Source organism: Ipomoea triloba, chromosome 4, assembly GCF_003576645.1.
Source record: "Ipomoea triloba cultivar NCNSP0323 chromosome 4, ASM357664v1".
NCBI classification, from domain to species: domain Eukaryota; kingdom Viridiplantae; phylum Streptophyta; class Magnoliopsida; order Solanales; family Convolvulaceae; genus Ipomoea; species Ipomoea triloba.
Window position 1 is genome coordinate 20,328,415 of NC_044919.1, and position 18,326 is coordinate 20,346,740.

Here is an 18,326-nt window from a genome sequence, read left to right on the forward strand (position 1 = left end):
GTGCTCGGTGAAGTGCGTAGACCACACTCGGGGGACTGGTAGCTTCCACTTGTATTCGACCGAAAGTATTCGGTTCTTCCACCCCTTGTTACTATCGGGGACGTTGGTGAGAGTGCAGTGATGCCCCCGAGACTAGAGCATTAAGTAACCCTCGCTGTGCTTTGCCGAGAGAAGCCTAACGGCGTAAAGGAAGTTGAACAGCTCCATCGTGCACACCAGCTTGTGCCGAGTGCAGATCTGAGGAAAGCACGCGATCATCCGATGGGCGTTCGGAATGATTTGCCCAGGAAGGACCTCGTAGTACTTCAAAAAAGCGAGGAGGAAAGGAGAAAAGGGAAAGGTCAGAGGCGCCTTTAGGGAATCCAGGTGGATTCCGAGCCAATCATCAACGTGACGATCGATCACGTTGCCGAGCGTCCGACTGACCTTATAAGGAATCTAACCATGTAGCAACGCGTGGATTTCGTCGGTCTCAGCTCGGGTCAGCAGGCACCTCTGTTGCTGAACGACCTCGCTGTTCAGGAAGAGCATCTTCTTTCAGGTAGTGGGAGGCTCGTCGGCAACTTGGTCGGCCTCTGCTGGGTTTGGATTGGACGAGCTGGCTACCGCCGGGGCGTGCGACGCCGACGTTTGACGGGGGTTCAGCGCTGATGAGCTCGCCTCGCCCGGGGCCGGGAGCGCACGAGGTCGGGACGAGGCCTCGGGGCCCAAGGCTTGCCCTGAGCCGCGTAACTCCCTAGGGATGCCCCTTTGGCGTATGGAGACGGCAACATCTTCCACGGTGCGAGGGCTGAGGTGAGGAAATAGCTTTGAGACCACTACCCGTGGCGACTTGCCCCGGCCTGACGAGCAGACGTCCTCGGTAGAAGCCGAGGTTCGTAGCGGCCCCTCGTTTTCCTCGGCGTTGGGGGAGACGTGCTCCACTTCGTCGATCTTGTTGAAGGTGGAGCCTCCCGTTGAAGGAGAAAAGCTTTCGCTGACCGCTTCGTCGCCCTCGTCGTAATCCCGACCAGATACGTTCTAGCTGTCCGAGTCTGACATCCTAATTCCTATTTAAGCGAAGGGATTGGGGGTTCAGCTTTGGATGCGGGGCCGTCCTGAACTACGGGGTTTTATCTTGTTGAAAGAAGAGCAGGATAGAATGCTTACCGAGTATGAAGGCGGCGGAAGGAAACAAAGACTTCACGGTGTGACACGGCAACTGCCCTTTGTTTTTGCTCGGGAGGCTTTGATCTCCGAATAGCTGTGAAGGAGAAAGTGGGCATCGAATGGTGAAGCGGCTATTTATAGGCGAGGAAGGCTAATCGACGCCTGGGGTGGCGGTTCGGTTTTCGAGGGTTTTCCCGCCAAAGGCGTTCTCCGCCGTGAGTGAGCCCTCACCGAGTCCCTGTGCATCCGCGCGAGAGAACCACCACGGCAAGCAGCAGTGCGGTCGGCTCAACATGAGTTTTTCACCCCAAATCACTCCCCCGTGCTTGCACTCGTCGCACTTTGGGGTGAGGATGTGCGGTCGGGTGATCGGTTGGTCGGGAGGTTGCTGTAAGATCGGCTGTCACGGGCCGAACAGTATTCCCGAGGGGCCCACGACGCGGCGCGGGCCAATGGCTGCCACGTACTCCTTCCCGCTTGGGCGTAGAGTAAGGCGGGCGCATGCGCGCCACGTCGCCGTCATGCCGAAGGTCCAGCAACCGCACTTTTCTCCCTTATAAATAGCGCATTTATGAGGAGAGAGGGGATCTTTTGGCCTTTTCTAGACTAAGACTTAGAGAGAGCTCGGACAGTAGGGAAGCCCACTGCCGACCCGCCGAGCCCTTTAAGCACTTACTTGACTTGTAACCGGGTTTGGATCCTTGAGGCAATAAGAGATCGTATTTTCCGGTTTCACTTGGTGTCCGTATTTAGATGATAGTGAATATACTCCAGGACCGGTCGGATACGCTTCGAACCCGGTCGGATACGCTTCGGACCCGATCGAAGGATGTGCGGTCGGGTGATCGGTTGGTCGGGAGGTTGCTGTAAGATCGGCTGTCACGGGCTGAACAGTATTCCCGAGGGGCCCACGACGCGGCGCGGGCCAATGGCTGCAACGTACTCCTTCCCGCTTGGGCGTAGAGTAAGGCGGGGCCATGTGCGCCACGTCGCCGTCATGCTGAAGGTCCAGCAACCGCACTTTTCTCCCTTATAAATAGCGCATTTATGAGGAGAGAGGGGATCTTTTGGCCTTTTCTAGACTAAGACTTAGAGAGAGCTCGGACAGTAGGGAAGCCCACTGCCGACCCGCCGAGCCCTTTAAGCACTTACTTGACTTGTAACCGGGTTTGGATCCTTGAGGCAATAAGAGATCGTATTTTCCGGTTTCACTTGGTGTCCGTATTTAGATGATAGTGAATATACTCCAGGACCGGTCGGATACGCTTCGAACCCGGTCGGATACGCTTCGGACCCGATCGAAGGATGTGCGGTCGGGTGATCGGTTGGTCGGGAGGTTGCTGTAAGATCGGCTGTCACGGGCTGAACAGTATTCCCGAGGGGCCCACGACGCGGCGCGGGCCAATGGCTGCAACGTACTCCTTCCCGCTTGGGCGTAGAGTAAGGCGGGGCCATGTGCGCCACGTCGCCGTCATGCTGAAGGTCCGGCAACCGCACTTTTCTCCCTTATAAATAGCGCATTTATGAGGAGAGAGGGGATCTTTTGGCCTTTTCTAGACTAAGACTTAGAGAGAGCTCGGACAGTAGGGAAGCCCACTGCCGACCCGCCGATCCCTTTAAGCACTTACTTGACTTGTAACCGGGTTTGGATCCTTGAGGCAATAAGAGATCGTATTTTCCGGTTTCACTTGGTGTCCGTATTTAGCATTATCATTTTGGCGCCGTCTGTGGGGACCGCGACTTAAAAGCAATCGTTTGCCATTTCCGGTCCTACCATGTATCCGAACATGGATTTCTTCGACAACCAAGAAGCCGACGAGAATTATGATCTTCGCTCTCACCTGAGCTCCCGAGTAGATCCCAACAACATGGCTGGAGTACCGCCACCGGAACCAGTGAACGCTATCCACCAAGAGGTCCCTTTCCCGATCCCTAGGGGCTCGGTACCCTACCAATACCCTATGCCTGGTGGACCGATGCCGTACCAGTATCCGATGGACCAAACCATGCAATGGTGGCCAACTTCTCCGAGGTTTTACCCGCAGCCATTTATGTACCCACCTGTACAGCCGATGTATCCTGCCGTGCCTATTAGGCCGGATGCGACGACCGCCGAGACGATCCCTGCCGTCCCACCTGCTCTGCACCGTTCCCAATCCGAGCGACGATCCCGTGGGTCCGAAACTATGCCCACGGCACCAGCTCGGAGACCGGCATTGTCTCGGCTTAGTACGTCTGACCAGCCTAGGGGGTGCCACAGGCGGAGGCATCGCAGGCGCGGACAAGCGCTTTCGATCGGATTGACCATCCCGATATCCAATCGCGTGGACGCGCCGCCCGAGAACCTTAACCGATGAGCATCTCGGCAACTAGTCATTCTAGCGAAACAAGCTCCTCGTATACCAAGCCAAAGAAGGATCGTCATGCTGGGACCAGTCGGGGCTTAGCCTGGGGAGTGCTGGACCAAGTGCGGGCTGAGTTCAACAAATGGAAGAAAGAACAAGCTGAGGCTGGCCCCGGGGGGATGGAAAGCAATCTGTTCCGAGCGCCGTTCACTCAAGACATCATGGACCAACCGTACCCTATGGACCTTCGTGTGCCAGGAAGTAAGGATTACTCTAGGCGGACTGATCCGGAAGAATACATTAACTCCTACCACGGAAACATGCTGATGATGGGGGTGTCCGATGCTGTAATGTGCCGGGCGTTCTATTCGACCCTGACTGGTCGGGCGGCCGAATGGTTCGCTTCTCTCGAACCAGGATCCATTGCCGATTTTGCCGAGCTTGCGAGGAAATTCATTCACCGGTTTGCAATCTCGCGGGCTGCCAAGAAACACTTCACCTCCTTGGAAAAGGCCAAGCAACGAGAAGGCGAGTCCTTGACCCTTTTTAGCGAAAGGTGGAAGGCCGCCGTGGCGGAGATAGAGCCGGTAGATGATCGCACCGCGGTCAACTTACTACTCTCTGCGCTACGAGCGGGGCCTTTATATCAAGACCTCGTTCTCCACCAGCCGAATACATACCAAGAAGCCTTGAGGAGGATGGCCGACCACGCTGTGGCCGAAGAAGCCAACGCTGCTAAGCGCTTGTTAGAAACCGGAGGACAAGGTCGGAGAGATGTGAGACGACAGCCCGACCCCAGAAGGAAGGATCAGGATGGGAATCCGATCTACACTCCCCTATCGAGGCCGATCGGAGAGATCTTGGAGTACGCTCAGTCCTGCAATATGATTCAACTCCCGGCCCCGGCGCGAGATGGCCCCGACAAAGACAAATACTGCGCCTATCACAGGAACCGGGGGCACGAAACTGATGAGTGCCATGTCCTCAAAGGGCTGATTGAAGACCTCTTGCGCTCGGGAGAACTGGCGCAATTTGTTGCCGAGAAGAAGAAGAACCGACGCCGAGGGTGGAAGAAATATTTCAAGAAGTCTGATAAAGGGAAGAAGGATAAGGAGCCGGAACCCGACCGTGACCCCCCTGCCACCGGGTCGAAACAGATCATCCACATTATCTTCGGCGAACCACAAGGGGGTGATGATCCAGACCGTCGACGAGTTTGGTCGAGGGACTTGCCCGTATGCTCGATCAGCTCCAGCCAACCCGAGAAGAGAATGAAGGACGAGCCGATAACCTTCACCGACCGAGACCTCCCCCTCGGCGGAGACCAATCCGTTGAGGCGCTGGTTATTACCGTTGATATTTGCGGAGCAGAGGTCCGAAGGGTGAAGGTGGACACTGGCAGCAACGTGAACGTCTTGTATCTGGAGGCGTTCAACAAGTTGAAAATCGGGAAGTCAGCCTTGACGCCGGTCCGTACCCCTCTGTCGGGTTTCACGGGCGATATGATCCACCCTGAGGGAATGGTCGTCCTCCCTGTGGAAGTCGGAGTTTATCCCAAGATTCTGAAAGTGGAAATGGAATTTATCGTCGTCAATCTGGCGTGCGTTCACAACGTGATTTTGGGCCGACCTAGAATAACCCGGTGTCCACTACGGGAGCAAGGTGCCCATTTATGGTCCTCAGACCGATCTTTGTGGGAGTAAGGTGCGCACTACGGGAGCAAGGTGCCCGTTATGGTCCTCGGACCGATCTTTGTGGGAGTAAGGTGCCCACTACGGGAGCAAGGTGCCTGTTATGGTCCTCGGATCGATCTTTGTGGGAGTAAGGTGCTCACTATGGGAGCAAGGTGCCCATTTATGATCCTCGGACCGATCTTTGTGGGAGTAAGGTGCCCACTACGGGAGCAAGGTGCCCGTTATGGTCCTCGGACCGATCTTTGTGGGAGCAAGGTGCCCACTACGGGAGTAAGGTGCCCGTTATGGTCCTCGGACCGATCTTTGTGGGAGTAAGGTGCCCACTACGGGAGCAAGGTGCCCGTTATGGTCCTCGGACCGATCTTTGTGGGAGCAAGGTGCCCACTACGGGAGTAAGGTGCCCGTTATGGTCCTCGGACCGATCTTTTGTGGGAGCAAGGTGCCCACTACGGGAGTAAGGTGCCCGTTATGGTCCTCGGACCGATCTTTGTGGGAGCAAGGTGCCCACTACGGGAGTAAGGTGCCCGTTATGGTCCTCGGACCGATCTTTGTGGGAGCAAGGGGCCCACTACGGGAGTAAGGTGCCCGTTATGGTCCTCGGATCGATCTTTGTGGGAGTAAGGTGCCCCCTACGGGAGCAAGGTGCCCGTTATGGGCCTCGGACCGATCTTTGTGGGAGCAAGGGGCCCACTACGGGAGTAAGGTGCCCGTTATGGTCCTCGGACCGATCTTTGTGGGAGCAAGGTGCCCACTACGGGAGTAAGGTGCCCGTTTATGGTCGGTCATCAAACCATTTAATTACGACGGCGGTCGGAAAAAACGCTACGACCGAAAAGTCGGAAAAAACTACGGGAGTAAGGTGCCCGTTCGGTCCTCGAACCGATCCCCACAGACGGCACCATTTGATATGGATTAATTCCTTCATCTCTTCGGTATGTATAGAACACGTAGCAAAATTGTATGAAATTGCATATAGAAAATAAAGAGAGAAGATAGCAGCAAATTGGCTTGAGAGCCTTTATACTCCGTAATTAATTCCTTAGAGAATTTAGAGAGAGAGAGTGCAGAACCCCCTTTTACTTGGGTCTAATGGCCTTTTTATAGGCCTAGAAAATCAGCTTTGACTATAAGACCTTTGAACCGAACGTTTGACCCCGACTCGACTACAAAGCGAGGGCAAGACCGTAAAGGGAGGTCAAACCCGGGAAATATTCCCTATCAGTACAAATGTCATATTTATATGCTCAAATTTAATACTAATCATGAATAAAAAATTTGTTACTTATAAGGGTAAATATAATACTTTTAAGGGAAAATACAATACTTTTACATTTCGATTTAAAAGTATTACATTTTTCTCAAAAGTATTATATTTTCCCTTATAAGTAAGGGGCACTTGTCAACATTATTTATTATGGAAAATGTAATACGTTTTCTCTTATAAGTAACAAAAATTGTACTCATGATTAGTATTATATTTGAGCATATAAGTATGACATCTACCTATGAAAAAAAAAATATAAGTATGACATCTACACAATGCTTCGACCCGACCCGACCCGACCCGTTTCACGATAAGGATCCGTGAGACGTCTCACACAAGTGTGCCCCTTTATGAAAAATGAGTTCTTGAAATAATTTTCTGGAAATCATTTTTCAAGTTTTCCAAACGGACCTTAAAGGAATATTTAATTGGATAACTAAATTTGGAACAAAATCAATAGTCAATAGACCATTTATGATCGATCGAAACTCGGTGATAAAAATTGATAAATATCAATTGTTAATGGACTATTTATGATTAAATTAAAAATTAATGATAAAAATTATTAAATATCAAACAATCAATCACCATTCTTAGAATTAACTATTTTACACTAGTATTTAAGCATCACATTTTCAAAGACAAATCGATAATTAAAAATTGTGTTGTAGAAGATTCTCTGGTGCCTCTTAAAACATGTAGACCAGTGACCTGCGAACACAAGCATCACCTAAAATAATATGGATTTTTTGCATATTGTATGCTTGTATTTGTCTCCCATCAAATGAATCTCTTTCAAGTGAGTCTTATTTAGAAGATCTTTTAATTTTGTATTACGAAATTGATCGCGTAAAGTCTGCGATTACCATCATTTGTCGTTGCACGCAAGTCGTACCACGAATCTTGTGTTTCTTTAAAGCTGTTTATCATACTTCTTACGACTGAATATGCATCATGAATACAGTAAATATTTGCTATCATAATGTTGAATATTTTTAATTATAAATCAGAATTGTACCACTATTACTAATTTAATCATGAATTTGTAATAAAATGTTGTTAAAAAAGTTAGCATAAATGGTTATTTTTATTAGGAATACGTATTTTAGGTAGATTAGAATTTATCCTCCATTTCCATATATTATTATAAATATTATCATCTAACATTTATATCCTGACTGCCAAGGACCTTGTGGTCCAGTGGCATCAAACCCTTCATGCTTCAATAAGTTGAGAAAGTAGTTATGAACAGATACTGCATTGTAACTCATTTATATCCTGACTGGGATACTTTGTATCCTTTTAAATAAATCTCTTCATCATATACTTAACATTATCATGGATTGATCAATAATAAGATTATTCCTAAAATGATTGTTCTCATCATTGTAAGTGATTATTTTGATGTTAAAAAAAAAAGGACTATTTTGGTGTATAATTTTAAGTGAGTCTATTTAATAAAGTCAAACTAGCTAGATTCAAATTCTTTTAATTGAGATGATTAATGTGATATATTATACATTCAAAATGAATATGTGTAGATGATTAATGTGATATATTATACACTCAAAATGAATAATGCGTAAATAAGAAATTGATTATCAAAGTGTACCATTGAGTAAGAAAAATAAGGGCATGTTTACTAATGGAAAATGTTTTCTCGTTTCTGTTTTCTAATTTTTCAGTTTTCATTCTCTATTTTTTATTCTCTATTTTCTGTTTAGAAAACTGGTTTACTAACACTTATTTTTTCAAATTTAATTTTTTAGATTAACGTTATAAAATTAACACAAGTTTAATTTTGAGTGATTTTTAGTCCTTATATTTAAAATATTTTAAAATATATTTGTTTTAAATAGAATAAATATAATTTTCAATTTTAAGTCTAATATATGTAAGATTTTTACATATGATATCCAAACCAAATTTATATTTGTATACAACATAACTAAAAATAAATCCGAACTAATAACATATGAAGTTCACCTAAAATTTAGTTTAGATAATATTAATATTTTTTGAGCTAATATTTTAAATATTTGTGGATATATTCATTTGACATGTATATAAATATATAATTTTTACTTTTAATTCTAATATAGTAATATATGTGACATTTCAGTATCTGATATTTGGACTAAACTTGTATTACGATATAACATAACTAAAAATATCCTAACCAATAATCAATTGAGTTCAATCAAAATATAAAACTTGGTATAGAGTTTAATTTTTAATTTTGATAATATGAATAATGTCTAACTTTAAGCATAAAAAAATAAATTATGTTTAAATAAGTAATGCAATTAGAAAAGGTAGAAGATGGTGATAAATAACAGAAAATGATAATGAATGTAATCATAGTAAAGAATAAATATGTAAGTAGATAATGATGAAAATGTGGTTATAGTGAGTTTAGTGACATATAGTCAAATAGATTGGTTATAGTTTGGAAGGCTTTTAAATTTAACATTTGTCTTGCATGGAAAAGGAATGCAAGTATGAGCCATAACATTTGCCGTTCTAGGCACTAGATTGATAAGATTATTTGAAAACGAAGATAGAATACCCTTGCATGCATCCACAAACAAACCAACATAGGAGTAATAAGCAAGTCGCACTGCACTCAACCCACTACGAAGCTGAGAGCAAGCCGCACATAACTCAACTGATAACACACCCTTGTTTTTGGGCTAGGACAACACTTCCTTGCACGCCAAGACCTCCGCCATAAGGGGCAAAAAACAATCGGGAAGAGGACCCGCACATGCCGCCATGAAAATACTGTCCGACACCACCAAGACTGCCCCGAACGTCCTCCTCAACGTTGCTGGGGAGAAGCTTCCGTCGAAGTAGCATTTTGGCCTCTGCTGGTTTGGTATGTGATTTTCTGCAGACTGACCGTGTGAAGCTGCACTAGCCGAGGGCGTAGACTGCCCATGCGGCTGCGGAGAAGGAGACGCCACCGACCACACATGTAACGTCGCCGCTGCAGACTCCACTACTCTCCTCGGCGTCGGTAAGAAAGCCTCCCACACTGCCTTGTTCCGCGCTCTCCAGGTATAGTAAAGGACTGCTACTGCCAAACAAATGTTCTCCTCGATCAAAGAGCTCAACATATTTGTGAACCACAAAATAAATGTGTTGCCATAAATACTAGAAATAGGGAAGTGTGACTCATGCCAAACACGTTGAGAAAAATCACACAAAATAAGTGCATACATAGTATCTTCATGATCTAGACCACACTTAGGACATGCAGGCTCCACCTCTACCCTCTTTAAAAGAAGGTTTGTAGTTACAGGAAGAATATCATTAAGGGTTTTCCATAAGAATGTCTTCCATTTAGGTGGGACTTTAATCTTCCACAGGGGTATCCAACTATCAAAACTATTGGGTGTACTTATAACATAATCACCAACAATACACCTATAACCACCCTTAACAGAATACTAATCTCTTGGGTCCCCGAACCAATACCATGAGTCATCATAGGCCGGTGAGATAGGGGCTCTCAAAATACGCCCCACATCGCCTGGGGAAAATATGTCTCATAGAATTGATTGATCCCATGAACTGCTTCCTTCATCAATCAGGCCAGAAACAAGTGAGCCATCTAATTGGGGCGGCATGAGCATGTGGACCATTAGGTCTAAGTCATCAGATAGCTAGGGATATCCCCAGATTAAAGTTGATTTCCCATTCCCAATTTTACGCCTTACACCACCACATACAAGGTCATGGTCCGCCATAACACTCCTCCAACAATAGCTCGGGCAACTACCCATCGTAGCATCAATAAAAGAGGTTTTAGGGTAGTACCTTGCTTTATAAACTCTAGCTACTAGGGACTGAGGCATAGTTAAGAAACGTTAGGCCTGCTTTCCTAACATTGCCAAATTAAACGCGCGCAGCTCCTTGAAACCCAATCCTCCAAATTTCTTAGGCACGCATAAACGATCCCATGCCTTCCATTGTATCCCCCTTTCAATCCCATAGCCCCACCAGTATTTATTCATGGTTCTCTGAATTGACTGACAAACTGACTCAGGAAGCAAGAAAACACTCATTGAGAAAGTTGGCATTGCTTGGGCCACACTTTTCAACAAGATTTCTTTACCTGCCTGTGAAAGCAGCTTCTTGTTCCATGAACAAATTCTTTGCCTGATCTTATCCTCAATGTACGAAAAAGCAGCTTTCTTATTTCTTCCCACAAAAGCTGGCAAACCCGAATATTTGCCAAAGTTGGGAGCCTGAGCAACACCTAACACCCCAGACACCTCCTCTCTATCCTCCACCGAGGTATTCCTGCTAAAACAAACACTTGATTTGTGATAGTTAACAGCCTGACTAGACATACCTTCATACAAATTCAGACAGTGTTTAACCACCCCAACTTCTTGGGCATTAGCCTTAAAGAACAGAAGGCTATCATCCGCGAAAAACAGGTGTGAAATTGGTGGAGCACCCTTAGCTACTCTGCAGCCATGAATAGAACCCTCCGCCTAGGCCTTTTGGAGTAAAAAAGAAAGACCCTCTGCACATATGATGAATAGGTATGGAGACATGGGGTCCCCTTGCCGAAACCCACGAGTGGGAGTAATCTGACCACTATTGGCTCCATTAACCAAGAAATTATAAGAGACAGTTGTAACACATAACATAATTAAATCAACCCACCTGTCAGCGAACCCCAATGCCAATAACATTGAACGCAGAAAGGGCCACACCATACGATCATAGGCCTTTGCCATGTCTAACTTGAAGGCTCCCCACCCTACTACACCACATTGCTTTCTATTCAAATAATGCCCCACCTCCGCAGCCACAAGGATATTATAAAAAATGAGCCTATTCGAAATGAAAACACTCTGGGACTCAGAGATTGTACCATCCATTAAATGGTTCATCCTATTTGCCAAGTTCTTAGCTATTATCTTATAAATAACATTGCACAACGCAATAGGCCTTAGATCAAACACTGATTTGGGGACATTCTTTTTGGGGATCAACACAACATTTGTATCATTCAGGCCAGTAGGAAAGGTGCACGAATTAAGACAGTTAACCACAAAAGCCGACACATCCTCCCTATCCAATGCTGCTTGGCTCGCTGCCTCCAAAAAACATCCTCATGGGCCTCAAGACGGGAAAGATCATCCTCAGTACGCCGGAATTAAGCCAAGGAGGTCGGGTCCCTGCGTCCACGCAATGTCAATTGGGTCCTACGGAGCTGCCTGGTTCGCTCACCAAACTTATGGAAGCGGTCCCCACCCCAGCTCCTCAAGCGATCACCACAAAGGTGCAAACAGTTAAGCAACCCTTCTATTCTCCCATCTTTCCAAGCATCTTCCACCACCCCTCTACACCCCTCATCAAGTAACCAGGCCATCTCAAACGTAAAATCCCTTTGAGGCCCACCTCCTTGCTGGCTAGGAGCATCAACACACAAATAGAGAGGTGAATGGTCCAAAGTGCGAGTCAAGATATTTTCCACATAAGCTTCGCCCCGCATACTACACCAGCTTGAAGAAGCCAATACTTTATCCAGCCTTTCCTCCATCCAGTCTTCAGTGCCCTTGCCTCTTTCCCAGGTGAACTGATAGCCCCGCATAGGCAGTTGGGCCAAACCACAAACATCAACAGTATCCCCAAATCCGCGTAGAAGACTATCAGAATGTGGGTTACCCTCTCTCTTCTCAGTCTGATATAGAAGGTCATTGAAATCCCCAACGACCACCCAAGGTAACGAGGATCTACCTGCCAACGATAGAAGCAAATCCCAAAAGTCCCTCCTCCTACCACGCTCCGAGAACCCATAAAAGCACGTCATACGCCAACATAGTAAACCCACAATGCTCACCTCCACGTCAATATGGGTTTTAGAAAAACTCACTAGCCTGGCTGTACGATTCTTCCTCCAGAAGAGAGCTAGAGCCCCACTCAAACCAACAACATCAAAAAAAATAGACCTTCGAAACCAAGCTCGACACGGAGACGTTCTGTGTGAATCCGCCCCACCTTGGCATCCATAGGAAAAAGAAACTCGGGCTTCTTACATGACACAAGGTCCACAATCTCGCGAACTGTGCATGGATTGCCCAAGCCACAACAGTTCCAACTAATGGTACTCATGATGACACGTCAGTCATCTGAACATCACTACATTCTCCCCCAAGCTTCCTACTGCTAGTACCAGACCCCTCCCTTCGCCTTTTGGTAACTGCCACCACTGTCGTCTCCCCTGCACGGTTTCTGTTAACCAATTCCGCATCCGCCGCATGCAGCTCATCAGTTTAGATCGCTGCAGGCTCCACATCATGCGAGGGGCCTTTTGCCGAGATTAGCTATGGATCTCCAACTGCTCTCGGACCTCGACCACCACCTGCCCGTAAGTCTGCACCGTAAGGATATTTCTCGACAGGTAAGTTCGACTCCCTTGCTTTAATGCAAAACTTGAATGCATGCCCCAAAAGACCATAGTAAAAAAAATAAGTATGAAGTCTTTCATACTTAAAGGAGACATATGCGGTTGATTTATCACGTTTCACCAGTCTCACACCCCGTTTAAGAGGACGGTCGACCGAAATTGATATGTGAATGCGGTAAAAGGTACGCTACGACACACCAACAAATCTATCATCACAACACACAAAAGCGCCCACAAAATTCCCAATCTGCTCAAGGACTAAGTCTGACTTATACCCCGGCCATAGGTAAATCATGGACCTGCACCTACATGTCCACGGAATCAAGCACCACATCGCCAAAAAGAACCCCGTCGTAGACTTGCCTACATACCAACGTATTGTTCTCGAAAGACCAAGGGCCCTTCTCCAACACCTACACCATGTCTGACTTATGATAGAACACAAACAGGAACAAGTTCTGTTGAATTTTCGTGATCTGCACCCCTTGACCGACTGCCAAACGGAGGCCATCACTTGGCACATGAATTCAATCTTCACCGGCTTAGTTGTTAGGAACCGCTGACAACCACCCACGACTCCACACCATCAACCTGGATCACTCCAACCCCTTCACCAACTGGCTCGAAAGCCTCCCCTTCGTCATCCAACGCCAAATCTTCCCAGCAAGTCGTCAACCTACCAACACCACCCTCGTTCACGTTGGACGCCATGCAAACGGAGAACACTAAAACTCAGTGAAGAAAGCTAACGGAATTGATTGGAAAGAATCCACAAAAATTGAAACCCTAGGAAAACCCTAGTAGGAGAAAAGGAACCCTAGATAACTAGCGAGAGAATTTTATATCGTTTTGCTTTTTGGTTGCCTTTTTATCTGATTCTTCTATCTATTTAGTGATATTCTGAAATACAATTCTTGAAATTCAAGAATATTTTAAAGATAGAATTTTAAGCCTCGCAATATAATTTTATTAACTGTTAACCAAATTACGTGAATTCGGTTAACAGCTTTAATTTTTTTTTTAAATGATTATTAGTTAATTTGGTTAAATTTTTTGAGTCTTACAAAATTAATAATAAATAAAATACCTTTTAGAAACAAAAGACGTAGGTTATATTTGCCAAACCTATCTAAAAAGGTAATTAAAAGATAAAAAGTTATAAGCTAGTAGTTGAAATCTGAAGAGCGGTTAAGATAACTGTTATGCTTAAAAGTGTTTAGTAAAATTAATTTTTTGATAAGCTAATAAATGTAAAAAGACTAAAAACATCATCCTCATAAAATTTAAATAGTTTTAAGCTTAAATAGGTTTGTTTACATATTAAAATATGAAATAATGAAACCAATATATTTTAATAAACTATAAAGTAAGAACATATATTTGAATTAAAATATATAAAGTAAAACAAAATATTTATAGTTTATAAAATTATTTCATACAAAAATTAATGTTGAAACACACAAATGTCAAATTGAAATTACAACCAAACATATTGAAGAGGAAAAGGCCAAAGGATTTTAATTGGGAGGGGTAGAAGATGTCATTTATTTAAAATAATAAAGATAAAGATGGAATAAAGTTAAGAAGCAACTAGCTTATTTTGGAAACATTATCAAAGAGAGCTTATAGCTTATTAGTAGCTTAAAATAAGCTAGAAGTTCTTAAATAAGCTCTGCCAAACAGAGCCTAATATAGTAAGAAGAAATAAAGGAGTTCGAAATACAACTAGGGACAACTAGTGGCTAAGAATTCACAGAACTTAATGCAATTGAACCTTGAACCCTAGACATTGTTATAAGGTTAGGTTATCTACCTAGGCTACCAATTATCCTATCACCAGCCTCCCTACTCCTAAGTTGATAGTGTATCGGAGTCAGTTTAGGGAGTAATAATAATGTAGAATCATCGACTAGAATATATATATATATATGTGTGTGTGTGTGTGTGTGTAAAATAAAAAAATAAAATTAAAATAGATAATAAAAAATAATTAAAATATATATTATTTTAACTATTTTAATTATTTTTTGGAACGAGCACATTCCTCATTCAAATGCATCTGAGGGCATCGTCTCGACCTCCCACTCTGCTAACACAAAAGGCTTTGTGAACAAGAGTAGAAACAATTTTTTTTTTAATTCAACAAAATTGATCAGGGTGGACAATGATCAATAGTTACATCAATAGTCTTTTTACCCCCCTTTTTAAAACAAACTATAGAATTTTATTACCCTTCAATTAAAAATCTCATTTCCTAATTAAAAACGGGTATCATTCCATCTTATTGGTAATATGATTTTTAACTTTGGATTAGTACTTTTAGATTTTTATTTTGATTTTTTTTTTGTTCATATTGGTGCTTTGGATGTCATTATATTAGGATCAATTGACTTGATTTTTTATTTTTGTATTTTTAAAATCTTTATTCCCATTGTAGGGTCATAAACAACTAAACATCAATATTGGTAATCATTCCAATTTCATTCTACTACCAAACATGCAAAATACTTTCACCAAAACCAATTACCATTACAAGTATTTGATTCCCATTTTGATTCCAATTTCCATGTGAGAACTAAACACCCCCTTAGAAGCTAAAGAAACCCATCATCCACAAATGCACATAAATTGTTAATAGAATGGAATATGGAGTAATCTTTAAGTAGACTGCAGATCGACATAACATAGAATCCAAACATCCTCCAATGTGGCTTAGCTTGCTGCATAAGCTGCAAGCAAGCTTCCATGTTTGAGTATACATATGCCCAATTATTATGATTACTATTCATTTGTTAGGTATGATTTTTTCCCCTTTTTTACTTTTATTATGTATGGCCCACGTTTTATAAGTTTGGGAGATTTTATTTTTTATCTGAGAGTAACTTTTTAATAGAAATGACAAAAATTAAATACAAAAATAACAATAATGCTTTGCAAAAATCTATATTAATTATACTATAAACCATGGTCCACANACCATGGTCCACAGTGTAATGACTGCAAATTCATCTGCAAGGCATGCATATCTCCCAAAATCCCAACCAAAATGTATTCTAGCAGCAAAAATATTATTAGCGTATTATTGAGATAATACTAAACATAAATCCTAGTAGAGATAATAATAATATAATTCATAATTTGTTAATATGTTTAATTAAAAAGTTTCTACTTTAACATTCAACTAAATAAATAAAATCTTATGGACGAAATGTGTCATATATGTCGAGAGCATTGTTATCATTTTTCTTTCTACGCTCTGTTTAGTATAATAACTAATTTAAAAGCTAGCAACTACTGGCATATTTTGAAACTTTACTTATGTAAATTATGTTCTATTTGGTAGAATTTATTTTAGAACTTATATCTTATTTTAAACTACAAATTAAACAAGCTATAAGCTCTGTTTGGTAAAACATGAGAAGCTTAAAATAATAGCTTATTTTGAAACGTAATCGAAGTAGCGTTTCAATATAATATAAGCTTATGACTTTTTAACCTTTTTCTTTTAATATATTTTTTAATTTTTATTAATTTACAAAAAATGACACCACCTACCTTTTATTAATCAAAATCCTAATATCTTAGTTTATGTTTTATGTCTTTTTACACTTACCAACTAATTCGATAATTCATTTTATCAAACATTTTAATTTCAATTAGTTAGCTTAACTATTAGTTACTAACAACTTTTCCTTCGTAATTCTGATATGGGGCAAGCAGTTGATATGGCTGCGAAGTTGTGGACTCTTTGGCTTGTCCGAAATGACACATTCTGGAATGCAAAAATGTGGAATATCAATGAGATCAAATGTTATGTCCAGCATTTGGTGTCTGCATGGCAGCATGGATACTCCTCCCCTACAGTGTTGATGTCACGTACCACTCAACCTCCTTCTCACTCTATTGCATCTAACGTGTGGAGTCCACCTCCGGAAGGTATGCTCAAGTGTAATGTTGATGCTGCTTTGCTTGATGATAATGTGGGTTTTGGGGCTGTGGTCAGAGATCATGCTGGAAAATTTGTAGCAGCCTACAGTGGTCATTTGCACTGTACTCGGGATCCCTATTTAGCTGAGACGATGGCGGTTAAGGAGACACTTACCTGGCTTAAGAACCGTAGTACTAGTAATGTTATCATTGAGTTCGATTGTTTAAATTTTTGTAATAGTTTTAATACTGTCAGTCAGGACTTTTCTTATGTTGGTCTTCTTATTAAGCAATGTCGTTTTATTGGTAGTGACATTGGGAACATTGTTGTTCGCAATGTCAAGAGGTCAGCGAATCACGTAGCTCATGTGCTTGCACGGGCGACTGGTTCTCCTTCTGTCCTTGGGGTCTGGGATTTTTCCCCACCCTGGTGTATTTCGCTTTTGGTTGATATTTAATACATGTTGTTTGGTTGTTTTTCAAAAAAAAAACTATTAGTTACGAACTTTTCAGGTTTCACCTAGCTTTTCAGCAAAGCATGCCAAACAGAGCCTATTTTAAACTCTAAAGCTCTGTTTGGTACAACTTATTTAGGAACTTATAGCTTTTGGTCCACTGACTATAGGGTTCCTGTAAATTGCAATCCACGACTTTAAAAACTGATAATTTCGTACCTTAACTATGCAATTTTTATCAAATTTGGTCACTTCGATCAAATTGCCAGTCAAATCTCACCGGAAAATCTTAAAATCTAAAATAATGAGGGCATTTTAGTCATTTCACACCTCTTTCTTCTTCTCCGGCGAGCTACCACTTTTCTCAGGCGAGCAACAGGGTCAACAACAGCCTCCACCCACTTTTCTCTCACTTCTCCATGTCTCCCATCATAAACCAGCCGCGGTAGGTGACCAGATTGGCCTTGTTGATCATCCGGACATTGTTGAATCGGGCGAAAGTAGGGTGCGCCTGCAAGTAGTTCCGCGTCGAGGTGGGATCCAACTTGATCTGCCACCATTACACTAAACCAACACAAATGGACCAAACCTAGTACTCCAAAACATGATCACAAATGGACCAAACCTAGTACTCCAAAACATGATCGACCAAGAGAAGTGAGAGAGGGGGAAGATGGGAGGAAATGGTGGGTGGAGGCTGCCGTTGACCCTGTTGCTCGCCGGAAAAGATGAAAATAAGAGGTGTGAAATGACTAAAATGCCCTCATTATTTTAGGGTTTAGGATTTTCTTGTGAGATTTGACCAGCAATTTGGTCGGAGTGACCAAAATTGATAAAAATTACATAAGGTACGAAATTAATAGTTTTGGAAGTCGTGGATTGCAATTAACAGGATCCCTATAGTCAGTAGACCAAAAATGACAATTTGCTCTTTTAAGCTACTAATAAGCTATAAGTTCTATTTAGGCTATGTTTGGCAAACCTAGCTGAAAAGGTAGTTGAAAGCTGAAAAGTAGTTGAAAGGTGAAAAGCTATAAGCTCGAAGCTGAAATCTGAAGAGCT

At 43.1% G+C, this 18,326-nt stretch overlaps 3 protein-coding genes across 3 annotated transcripts; 2 read left to right on the plus strand and 1 right to left on the minus strand.

The window, feature by feature from the left end:
• The first annotated feature begins 3,502 nt into the window (after positions 1–3,502).
• LOC116015958 lies at positions 3,503–5,197 on the plus strand. Its single transcript, XM_031256124.1, has one exon. The coding sequence runs from the start codon at positions 3,503–3,505 to the stop codon at positions 5,195–5,197; it is 1,695 nt and encodes a 564-aa protein (XP_031111984.1).
• A 3,948-nt stretch (positions 5,198–9,145) lies between these two features.
• On the minus strand, positions 9,146–9,571 carry LOC116015959. Its single transcript, XM_031256125.1, has one exon. The coding sequence runs from the start codon at positions 9,569–9,571 to the stop codon at positions 9,146–9,148; it is 426 nt and encodes a 141-aa protein (XP_031111985.1).
• A 7,018-nt stretch (positions 9,572–16,589) lies between these two features.
• LOC116015960 lies at positions 16,590–17,267 on the plus strand. The gene has a single exon (XM_031256126.1). It carries the CDS (start codon positions 16,590–16,592, stop codon positions 17,265–17,267), a length of 678 nt encoding a protein of 225 aa, XP_031111986.1.
• The last annotated feature ends 1,059 nt before the right edge of the window (positions 17,268–18,326 follow it).

Excerpts from the sequence above, each read along its gene's own strand:
- LOC116015960 (XM_031256126.1), top strand. The coding sequence starts at position 16,590 with ATGGGGCAAGCAGTTGATATGGCTGCGAAGTTGTGGACTCTTTGGCTT.
- LOC116015959 (XM_031256125.1), bottom strand. The coding sequence starts at position 9,571 with ATGTTGAGCTCTTTGATCGAGGAGAACATTTGTTTGGCAGTAGCAGTC.
- LOC116015958 (XM_031256124.1), top strand. The coding sequence starts at position 3,503 with ATGAGCATCTCGGCAACTAGTCATTCTAGCGAAACAAGCTCCTCGTAT.